At 45.9% G+C, this 11,265-nt stretch overlaps 2 protein-coding genes across 2 annotated transcripts; one reads left to right on the top strand and one right to left on the bottom strand.

The window, feature by feature from the left end:
• Positions 1-517: 517 nt before the first annotated feature.
• Positions 518-2,910, top strand: NUPR1 (nuclear protein 1, transcriptional regulator). The gene is made up of 3 exons (XM_082196605.1): positions 518-749; positions 1,794-1,945; positions 2,243-2,910. Exons 1-2 carry the CDS (start codon positions 647-649, stop codon positions 1,934-1,936), a joined length of 246 nt encoding a protein of 81 aa, XP_082052731.1. The 5' UTR covers positions 518-646; the 3' UTR covers positions 1,937-1,945; positions 2,243-2,910.
• A 127-nt stretch (positions 2,911-3,037) lies between these two features.
• LOC309517362 (uncharacterized protein) lies at positions 3,038-10,965 on the bottom strand. The gene is made up of 12 exons (XM_082196566.1): positions 10,757-10,965; positions 10,519-10,630; positions 9,455-9,548; positions 9,130-9,184; positions 8,672-8,812; positions 7,496-7,656; positions 7,256-7,354; positions 6,897-7,042; positions 6,295-6,469; positions 5,260-5,372; positions 5,087-5,171; positions 3,038-4,892 (listed from the first exon to the last, which is right to left on the bottom strand). Exons 1-12 carry the CDS (start codon positions 10,878-10,880, stop codon positions 4,836-4,838), a joined length of 1,362 nt encoding a protein of 453 aa, XP_082052692.1. The 5' UTR covers positions 10,881-10,965; the 3' UTR covers positions 3,038-4,835.
• Between the last annotated feature and the right edge of the window lie 300 nt (positions 10,966-11,265).

Raw genomic sequence — 11,265 nt, 5'->3', positions numbered from 1 at the left:
TTGAGTACGTGATCAATAAAAAGTAAGCAGTAGGTTCTACACCTGAACTAAGGAATGTGGTTATAATGTTGATTATTTCAGCTTTCTGTCAAAGACAGTCATGGTCTATAGACATTAATGATCGACACACAGACCCTCTCAAATATACACAAAGTGGATCAGGTCGTCTTGTGAGCAGAATGATGCCCAGCCCTCAGCACTCCCGGGTAACCACTTTGCAGAGAAATTTACATTTCACATAAGCCTCTGGGCAACATTCATTGTGCTAATCAAATTACTCAGGAGATGTTTGGATTGCATGTTCTTGACGGGAAGTTTTGGTTATAGGATCAGGTGAGGGGTGGGAGTGGGAAGTCCTTGAGTATACGGGAAAGGAGATTGTATTGTCACGTGAAGGAGATTGGCAGCATCAGATATTTTACCAGTTGCATCAGATTCTGAGATCTGTTGCCTGTAGCTTTAAGGGAAGAGGATGATGCAATTGTGGGTGTTGTTGGGGGTGTATATATATACACGTTGTCTCCCAAACACACTGAGAGAGAAAAACAGGCTCACAGAGAAGACAGATAGCACTTTGAACTCCTGATTGTTGTCATTCCTTCCTTCCTTTTTCTCCACTAGCTGTCAACGAAAGATCGGTCCCAGCATGTCGACTTCTTTCGTCCAAGTCGAGAAGCTACACCCAACGCCTTTCGAGGTGGAATACTTTGACCAGTATGATTTCTACAGCCTGACGGACAGATACAGCAGTAAGTGCACTGCAGAAATGGGGGAGAACCCAAGGGCGGGGAAATCCCATATTGTGAAGGGATTCTTAGGGTTGCAGTAGAAACTATGCTCTGGGTCGTTTTGAAAAACACTGGCATAGATAAAGAAGAAACATATAGAAGGATGGCAGGGAACTAGGCGCAGCGTAAAACCGTAATGTTGAACAGCAAGCTGTGAGTGATCCCATGCAAAAGATTGCACGTCTGTTTGCTGCATTAAATTCTAACACCCCTGATTCCCTTCTCACAAATCCCCCACCCTAAAATTTGAATTCCAGCTTCACCCACATAAAGCCAAGTTTTTGTGCATCTTTAACCACTCCAGCTGTGTGCTGCCATAAAGTTGGTTAAAACAGGTTACTGGTCTGTAATAGCATTATACTGTAGTCATTTTGTGGCTTGCCTACAGCGAGGAAAAAGGATGCCAAAGGGTTAACAACTCAGTACTAAGCGAAGGCATCCCTGGATGTTGTGCGTCAGTCATCTGGTGCCTTTTTCCTTATAAACAAACAGCCCCAAGTTACCACTGGAATGCTCTTCACAAACAGAGCCATGCATAAATGTGAATCACTCTGGTAGTGCCTGATTCACGAGATGACTAGCAAAGGTCTACTGTCGCTGCATGAATCACCTGTAGCTGTTCAAGTCTTTTCCTCCATGGGTGGAAAAGCAGCTAGAGGGTATGATTTCGAGTAGCAAAAAATGACCACAGGGGAAAAGGTTAAAGGGCTTAAGTCACAGCTCCCTAGGCTGCTTTTCTTCATCACCCAGGAAAACTGCGTATGCAAAGGACAGGCCACAGCAGCTCACTTCTCTGGAAGAAACCTGCTTCTTAGGCTAGGGGTGTGTGGTGAAAATTAGCATTAGCTAAAAGCTGCAGAATCCCTACCCCTAGTAACACTAGAGAAGCAGATGCACGCTAGTACATGGCCACCCCTCACCCTCAAAATAATTAGCCGTTTGGGGAAATTATAGTCCAACTGCCTGTGATGCAGAATACTATTAACTTGTGTTTGGTTCCACCAGGTGGCTCCTCCCGCAAAGGTCGTTCCAAGAAAGAGGCGGAGGATCATACAAACCGCCCAAATCCTGGGGGCCATGAGCGTAAGATAGTATTGAAGCTGCAACGCACAGAACAAAAACGGAAAGGGACAGCATCCAAGAAATGAAATACGCAGGTGAGAGGCCTCCTCTGTGCTGCTCAACAAAACGGCCACCCTTCTGCCAATGAAAGGACACTGCCCACTTACATGAACAAGATGTCCACTATATAAAAAAGGGGCTGCCCCTTTTTTAAAGGCAAGAGACATAATCAAAAACAATGGGAGCGGTACAAATTTTGGGTAATACATATTTAAAATCCCTTCACTTTTCACTACTGGGTGTGAATCAGGTGTCAAGCTAATACACACACATTGGCCGCAGGAAGTTGTGGTGTGCATTGCTCACAAATCTTTCCCTTGCTTTCCCCACAGCTCTGAGTCTGATCACAATACTCAGGTTCTGGACACAACGGCAACGTCGATACGGAGATAGCTGAACGCCACGCAATGGTGGTTTCTTTTGAGGAGGAACAAGGTCTACTGCTCGCAGCAAGTGAGAGTGACGCTGAAGATGGTCAAGATGACCGCAGCCCAGCCCAAAAAACCAGCGAGGATAAGAATGAGGAAGAGACGGCCGCAGCAGCCATCCCTCTCACCTCATAAAGGCCAATGGAAGGACGCATATTTAAGCTCAGAATAGAAAATAAAACCTTCCAAGCCTTTCCATTTGGGTTTGGGTTTTTAAAATTGTATTGCAAACTGCCCTGAGGTAAATTTACAAAGGGTTATATACAGTTGATATACAAATGTATCAAATAAACAATATACAGATTTTAATATCTTGCCTGGGGGTGGAAACTCTTCACCCGTTTACTTACTGATATGTAATTGCCTATGTAAAAGTCTTTGCCCTTTTCCCAATTTTGGGGTGGTAGCTGGTGATCTACAAGTAGTGAAACTGGGGAAATCGTGGATAGCATGAATTCATAGAAAAGCTGCATCCACAGAGCACCAGAAAGGGCAGAAGGGAAGGCAATATATTCAAACTGCACACCCTAAACCAATGTACTTTCTAGATTAAATAAAGATGCATGACTGTTTTCCTGTGACACTCATTTGAATGGAGCTGGGCCAGGAAACATGAGGAAAAAGCAGAAATTAAAACCAGGAGGGGAAGGAGCTACATGTGAGGACTAAAAGCTTCTGGATGAAAAAAAGAAGCCAAGGCAAATTCTACAGTGAGCTTTATTAAATGCGCCATCCTCCCCACACCCACCCTTAGTGGTAATGTTTGCTGGAGCACATTGCGGAAAGAGAAACTTGTTTTACTGAAGCCCTAGGCAAGGGGTTCATACCAGCAAAATTTAAAACAGCTTATAATGAGCATATTTTATGAATTTCAGGCTACACCACTCCTCTTCCCCATCACCACCTTAATATCAGTTTGTACCAACAAAAGACACAAAGCTTCAGAAAGTGGTGGAGAGGAACCAAAATGGTGAGCCGATTAGCAGTGACACAGCCATAAATTCTGGCTCCTCTCCTTTCCTCAAGCAAAGTAATCTCTTGACAAACTTGGAAGTTGGTAGCTGGCATACATACCATGGGCTATTTTCTGTTTGTAGGGAGGAAAGACAATTGAAATTGAACTCTTGCGCCCCTGTTCCATTGACTAGCACCACCACAATCCCATTTGGGGATAGGGCTTGAGAAGCTATAACCCCAATTGTAACATTTTTGTGCAGCTGCAATTTAGAGGGCAATTTAGAAACTCACAATTAAGCCGTTTCTCTTGGATCATGGTTTACATCCAAGTCTCTTAAAGAAAGAGATTAGAGAAAAATAGCTCCCCCTACATTGAAAAGTTTCTGATCCTCACAACATGATTGGTTACTGCTACTGTCCCTTGCCTCAATATGTGGAGTATCTCAAAACAGATGGAAAGATCAGTCTCTTATGGACACACCATCTTTAGCCATTTCATGAGGCACAGATACAGAGACTACAACAGAGTTGTCTTAGAATCAATGAATGCAGCTGAGGGAAATTAGCTGAGACAGCCCTTTTTTTCCAGACAGGTGCCACTAGATGTGTGGGATGAGACTCCCAGTATGCTACAATGAGTGCTGGAGACAGTATAGCTTATATTAAAAATGCAGTTATGGTGAGAATTCACAGCGTTAAGTATCAGCATAGGTAGGACTGCAGAACAAATGAGAGGACAGTGGCTACCAGCAAAAATGTCCTGACTTCCCCTCAAGAGCTGGTATCAGTTGAAGGCACTTCGTAGTGTGAGACGGAGGATGACATGGGCATCTCCAAGTCCTAATGCAACATCCAGAGATGTTCAGAGGTCTGAGGTATTGCTTGCCAAAGGATAAGAAGAAGACACTGACCTCGACATTTAACAGAGACAAAAGTCATCCTAAGGGACAGTGGATGGGCCAAGGCTAGTTACAGGTGGAAGTGATGCAGAGATGATGCCTTGCCAAAGGAGGGGAGTACCAATTAGGGTCATGAAGACAGGTGGTCCCCATCTTATTTAAAATGATGTTAGTAGCCAGTAAAAGAGCATTATCAGCTTATAGTGTTGCCAATTAAAAACTTGGTTATTTAGGAGTGACATAGTTCAATCAGGTGCAAAAAGCAGCTGGGCAATGCTGCTGTTGCTCCCTCATGAGGCCATAGAAAAGGCCAGAGGCACCCTCCCATTAGAAGTTAAGTGTAGCAGCCTTAGCAGGACTTGTAACAAGTGCGGACGCAGGGCACCACTGGTGTGATTGATCCCAGTTCAGAAGAACACAGGGTGCCCACTCCTATCCAATCAAATACAAGGAGTTGACCTATGTAGAACAGATGCCAAGTCAATTAGAAGCCCATGAAGTGGTGTTTTTTTAAAAAAACTGGCCCCTTAGGACGGTTCACAGTTGCTGTACAAATCTCTATTCTCTGGAGTGACTCAGAGGGGAGAGATTTTAACATGGCAGGGGATTGGCAGTCTCTTTGAATCCATTAGGGAGGAGTTTCAGCTCAGGTCCTGCTCGCCGATGCTTTGGCGAAGGTATTCCTCATAGAGCTGTCTCTGCAGAAAAAAACAGAATTACTTGTAACCTGATACACTGGCCAGCCCCTTCTCCTAGGAAGGATATCCCTAACCTACCATTACCCAGAATCCCACACAGGAGTCATGAACCATGCCTCTCCTAACCATGATCCTTTGGCACAGATGCCAAGCCCTGTGTCATAACTCCAAACCAAATTCCCAAAGCTGTCAACCTTTTTTTCTAGCACCACGTCCACTACGTAGTCTCGCCTGTCCTCCAGCTGCCGCTTCTGTTTCTTTGAGAGAGTGGGCTTTGTCCTAAACAAGAAAGGAGGAGGGATACGTTAGTGTGGTGCATGTCTCCTCTGCACAAGGCTCTCTTAGCGTTAAGCCGAGAGTTTCTTACCTGAAAGTGTAACTGGCCAAGAGCAGGAGGAGAATTGAGAGGCCAAGAAGACCAAAGAATACTGTTAAGGTTTGCTCTTCAGGGACAAGGCTCCACATGGAAGCAATTGGGCGCTGAAAAATAAGATAGTGGGTGTAAGACACAAGAGTTTGTATTCCCAGAGGAAATCATAAGAGCTCACATACTATTTGCTTTAAATATTTTTTTACTAAAAATCCAAACATTTTATGGCAAGGCAATCCAAATTTCCTACTGACAAAATTGAAATTCTGTGTCCTGCAAAAAATAAGCAATATAAGCATGCATGCTTTAATTATATTTATCATCAAGTGTTCTACTATCTAGGCGCTGCCCAAATTTATTTTGTTTACTTTTTAAAGAACCACGGTTGTTTCCCCCCCAAAAAAACACAGTTTTCTTATTTAAGAAAAAAGAAAGAAAGAAAACTGGGATTCGTACTGCACTGAATCCTGCAAGCATGTTGCATGGGGGAAGAATTATAGACAGCACACAGCCATAGTTATTTGTATCAAAGTTAATTTATCTAGCATTTGTGACTACAGGGTATATCCAGTTAGTCATACTCGGAGGGTGCCCATTAAAAATAATGTGTACTATTAACTTAGGTCCATTCTTTTCTTTTTTTCATTCTTTTCAGTGGGTCTAGTCTGGGTAAAGCCTGGATACAACCTTCTGACTTATTTCTTCCACCCTCTAGAGATGCACAAGTGAGGAAAGAATGGCAATTTTCTAATTGCTCCTTTTAAAAGCTTGCTTTCAAACTCTTATACATGAAAGCTAAAATATGGCTTCTCCTCTCCCCTGCCCCTCCAAATGAAAGCAAAGATTCTGCTACACTATTACTTTTACACTTGCACAGAATTGTGGATAATACATGGCTCCAGTCATAAAAAGTGTAATGGAGCTTAACTGAGGAGCATCCTGAGAAAGCACGGGGGGAAATAGTGATTATGAGGAAATGAGGAGCAACGGGAAACTGAATTGAGGGAAGGTAAGCAAAAAAAAAGCACTCACCATGGACAGCTCTAACGCCTGGCTTTGCTCTTCTCCCAGTACCAAAGTCCAGAGTTGGCGAGCAAAGGCTGTACCAAAGAGCAAGGTCACGAGGAGAAAGATGGGCAGGAGGCAGCCTGCTAGCCCAAGCAGCGCTCCCCGGAAACGAGCGCGGAAGTTGCTGTTTCTGGCCTCACTGGGCACATAGAGAGGAGAGAAAAAGAGCAACAGACACACTCTTGGAAACGAGGAAGACCACTACAATGTCCCAGGCACTCAAATCCTGGTACCCCTAATGCACTCATAGATGTCTATTTCCTGATTCCCTCTCCAATCTCTTTCACAATTTCTAGTGAAGAACTCTACAGCCCCAAACACACGTTAATTAACTGCTCAATGTCCCTCCCACATGCATTTCACTTCAGGGCGGCCAGGTGGGCTCGCTAACCCGCCTTTTCATCCCATAAAAACTTCACACTCCATTCTTCCATCTGTGATTTGATGCGCTACCCTGCTCCCTGCTAACTGCTTCTCACAGACTGACAAGCAGCTCCAGCTCTTATGGGGAATATGGCAACATTCAAGACATTCTTCTTTCGCTTCCCACGATGCCGCGCTCTTACTTGTCCTCTTCTAGCAAACGCTGTGTGGCCTCCTCGATGAGGTTGCAGTCCCGCTCCAAAGCGTTGAGTGTGTGCTGCACAGTTTGGCTGATTGTCTTCTCGATGGTTCGGCAGATCTCCTCAATCTGATTAACGCACCGGCTTGGCTGAGGGACAGTGTTAGGCTGGTTACACACACCACCATTCATAGCCCATCAACATCCTCCTAGCAAATCTCACTTTTCTCAAACACACCAAGGTGCAATTGTTTTGCATTTTTTCTTCCCTCTTCCCAAGGCTTCCCACCTTTTCATTAACTTTACCTCATGGAGGCTTACCCATCACCCCCACCTCTGAAATGGCAAAGGGTTGCCACTCACCTTATTGGAGTTGGGGATGTAGATTGTGGGCATATCAAACCCGCACTTATTGAGGCCTGGGCGCTTGCAGAGTTCCTGGACAATTTGCATCAGCACTCTCTGTCAGGAAAGAGAACAGATCAGAATCAAGAAGAAAGGGAAAGACCTTGTGATGCTCTAGGCTGCTTCCCTTACTGAAACAGACATTCTGTCTCCCATTTCTTGATCATTATCCCCAAGACAACCTCACCCTGTGAGTACCTGTCTGTCACCTTCTGCACCCGCCTCATCAGCCTTGCTGAGGTAAAAATGCAGCTTGTCTCCGTGGCCCTCATTGAGCTGCTCCACAATGTTGAGAGTGCGTTTGCAAAGGGCCTGTCCCATGGGGTCAAAAAAGACCAGGATGAGGTCGCAGAGCTGGCCTGGAAGCCAAGACAATGGCAGAAGAAGGGAGTTAATCTCCAGTAAAAGATGCCTCGGGCTAAAATATTCTCCCTACTGCCACTGTGGCAATGTGGCATTTCTCTATGAATTCTTGCCACAAAGTTTTCTCATCACTTGAAAAGATATTTTCACAAATTCTCCCAAAGACACTTATTACTAATTATGAAATAAAACAGCAAAAACCTAATTAGGAAAGAAAACAGCAAAAAAATCAATTTTCCCTCCAGATTCCAACCACCACATCTTTGTGCCCCAGAGTTTCCTTTCTTTATACCTCCATTCCAGTTCTCCCTACACAGGTCCATTTTCTTTTGAATACTAGCTTGATCCAGAATAGCAGTTATTCCCGATGCCATTTTCTAGATCAGGAATGGTGAAAATGTGGCCCTCCAGAGGTCACTGGAATCCAATTCCCTTCAACCCCAGCTGGCACAGCCAATGGTACAGTGGTGCCTCGCAAGACGAAAAGAATTCGTTCCGCGAGTCTTTTCGTCTTGCGATGTTTTTCGTCTTGCGAAGCACGGTCCGTCGCAACTGCGCCTCTTCAAGCGGCTTTTTTTAAAAAGCGCAAGACGTTTTCGTCTTGCGAAGCAAGCCCATAGGGAAATTCGTCTAGCGAAGCAACGCAGAAACGGAAAACCCTTTCGTCTAGCGAGTTTTTCGTCTTGCGAGGCATTCGTCTTGCGGGGCACCACTGTAAGGGATAATGGGAGCTGATGTTCAATGACACCTGGAGGCTTACAGGTTCCTCATCTTTGCTCTGGATTAAGAACAAAAAGAAAGCCTGCCGGATCAGGCCAAAGCCCCATCTAGTCCAACACTCAATCCTCACAATGATCAATCAAGATCCCTGTAGGAAGCCTGCAAGCTGAACCCGAGCACAATGCCCAGCAATTGGTATTCAGAGGCATAATGCCTCCAAAAGAGGAATTCATTAAGAGAATCTACGGCAGGAGACAACGCCATTCCACTTATCCACACTGCTACACTCACCAAACCAGATAAGTGCCCCTTCCACATCAAAAGGGTATTTCATGTCTCCGTCCACCAAGCCTGGCGTGTCAAGGAAAGTGACCAGGGGGAACTGCTTCTGCTTAGAGGTACAGATCTCAGTGCTCAGGTACTCCGGCACACCTAAAAGAAAGGGGGGAGGCAAAATTAAGACTCTGAAGTAGGCTCTTACCACTGACAGATGCTAAGCACTGTGTCTGTTCTCTACGTCTCCTGAAAACAAACACCGCCCTCCAAATCATTCTACCCACTGTGGTGGTGTAACTCAAGGTGGCAGAGTTCCACAACACCACGTATCTCAATGACTTGATGGCATGATTGCAACAGCCACCCACAAATCCTGTAGATGCCAGTTGCCTGCCTTAAGGAACAACTGATTCAATTCATGTCACCGTTTAATGCAGAGGTCCACTCCTTGCTCTTAATTATTTGCAACTAACCTTTGAAACTCTGCAAGGCCTGGAAATGGGGGTACAGATGGAGTGTGGCATTACCCTGTAAGGGGGGGGGGGGACAGAAAAGGTTAGAACACAGGATACTGTACTACAGTACAGATAGCATTGAAAAGATCAGACAAAATCTTGGCCATAGGTCCATCCTATATGTGAATTCATTATTTAAGTTCTTCAGTTATTCCAGATCACCTTATACACTCAACTGCTTATATAAGTGGAACTGATACTGTTACACATTTACAAGGAATCAATCTTTGTGAGTGTGGTACCACCTTTACTTAGGAACTCCTTGCCTATAGGAAATACTCACCGTGAGAGATTCTCGCTTCCTTCCACTAGTGATGAAGGTGAAACCCTGAGTCTCAATAGCTACACCGGTTCGTTGAATGTGCTCCTCAACATACCTGCAGGAAAACATTGAAGGGAACAAGATGCTTTTGAATGATGGAAATGTCATTTGACCCATTCCCACCACAAAACTACCCTGGGTATCTTGTAGATTATAGCCCCCTCTTTGCATACTGAAACAAGCCAGGATGAATGCGAGCCCTCTGGTACTCAGAATATCCTGTCCAACCCATCAACTAGCAATAATTCATAGCAAACTGTATCTTGCATAAATGCCAAGGAGTTCCATGAAATGATACCTGTATCTTTTGTTACTATGTATCAGTAACAGCCCTGCAGACACCCCAATGCCTCCTATTCAGAGGCAAAACCTTCCTCAAGTCATCAAACACTTGGGGGGGGGGTGAACTGGAAGTTTGGCAGAGACCTGAAATGCACCACCACCAAACCCCATAGGATTTCCTCAGAGCACTATGCACCCGGGGCCAGATTTAGGTTTGATGAGGCCCTTAGCTACTGAAGGTAATGGGGCCCTTTATATGTCCAGCTGTCCTATGTCAACAACAAATTGTCGCTGTTTTTCGTGTTGAATATATGCTATATGGTAATTTATGGACCTAACAGGTATCTAAAGCCATTTGCCACTGTTGCTGTATGTAGGTTTTATTTTATTTTATTTTTTTATCTTATATTTTGGAAATGTACATCCAGTAGTTTTTTTCCTTTAATTTTTTTGGGGAGCCCAAGAGAGTGGGGCCCTAAGCTATAGCTTGTTTAGCTTATACGTAAATTCGGCACTGCCATGCACCCATGCCAACACACCCCTTGGCACGATACTCTGCTTCCAGCTCCCTTGGGTTTGCTGAAAATTAGTCTCTTAATGTCAGGGTTGTGGGTTCGAGTCCCAAGTTGGGCAAAAGATCTGTGCATTGCAGGGGTTGGTCTGGATGACCCTTGGGGTCCCTTCCAACCCTACCATTTCTATGAGTCCCTTTGCCCTCCTTTGTATATCCCTCTTCAGCTCACCAGTTGATGAAGCTGCTCTTGCCAGCGCTGTGGTTGCCCATCACCATGACAGTCACTTTGCGGCGTGGTGGGAGCAGAGTCAGGCCCAGGCGCCCCCCAATGGTCACCAGCCCTGGGAGGGGGAGGGGAAAGGTTAGCTCCTGCACACACACACACACACCCACGCAACCCTTCAGACGCCCCCCACCCCCCGAACCAGGAAGACCCCCCATCTTCTTGCCCCATCCCCAACTCTCACCATGACCCGGATGCACATAAAGCGAGTGCGCCTCCCGCAGGACCCGCTCGGTCACGGATTCAGACACACTCGCGGCAGCCGGGTTCGCGGCCTCGCGGGGCTTCCCACCCTTGCCCCCAGGCATGGCTACCGGAGAGCGAGAAGCCAACGGAAACGGCAAGGAAGCCTGGGAAGCGGGGCGGAAGCGAGGAAACTACAGCTCCCGAAAGGCACTGCGCGCGCGTGCGCGTGAGGGAGGTGGTTTGTCTTTCCCATAAGGCATCGCGCCCAGCAGGTAGTCAAGCCGCGTAGACTTTGCCGCTCTCTTAAGTAGACTCAGGTGTACGCCGCGGCACTACAGTTCCCATGGGGCAACGCGGCCTGAGGCGCCTATCAAACGAGGAGCGAAACCCAAAGGGGGTTCAGTCGTGATGGTTGTTCGCATAAACTTCTGGTTCCCGATTGCGGGTGGCAAGAACCTCGGTGTAAGAGGCAATAGCGGTGGAAATAGACGCGAACGTGGGAAGCTC

This window comes from Podarcis vaucheri (genome assembly GCF_965113315.1).
Source record: "Podarcis vaucheri genome assembly, chromosome: 13".
NCBI lineage: Eukaryota > Metazoa > Chordata > Lepidosauria > Squamata > Lacertidae > Podarcis > Podarcis vaucheri.
Note: the sequence above shows the minus strand (reverse complement) of the source record. Positions and strands in the feature narration are given on the sequence as shown.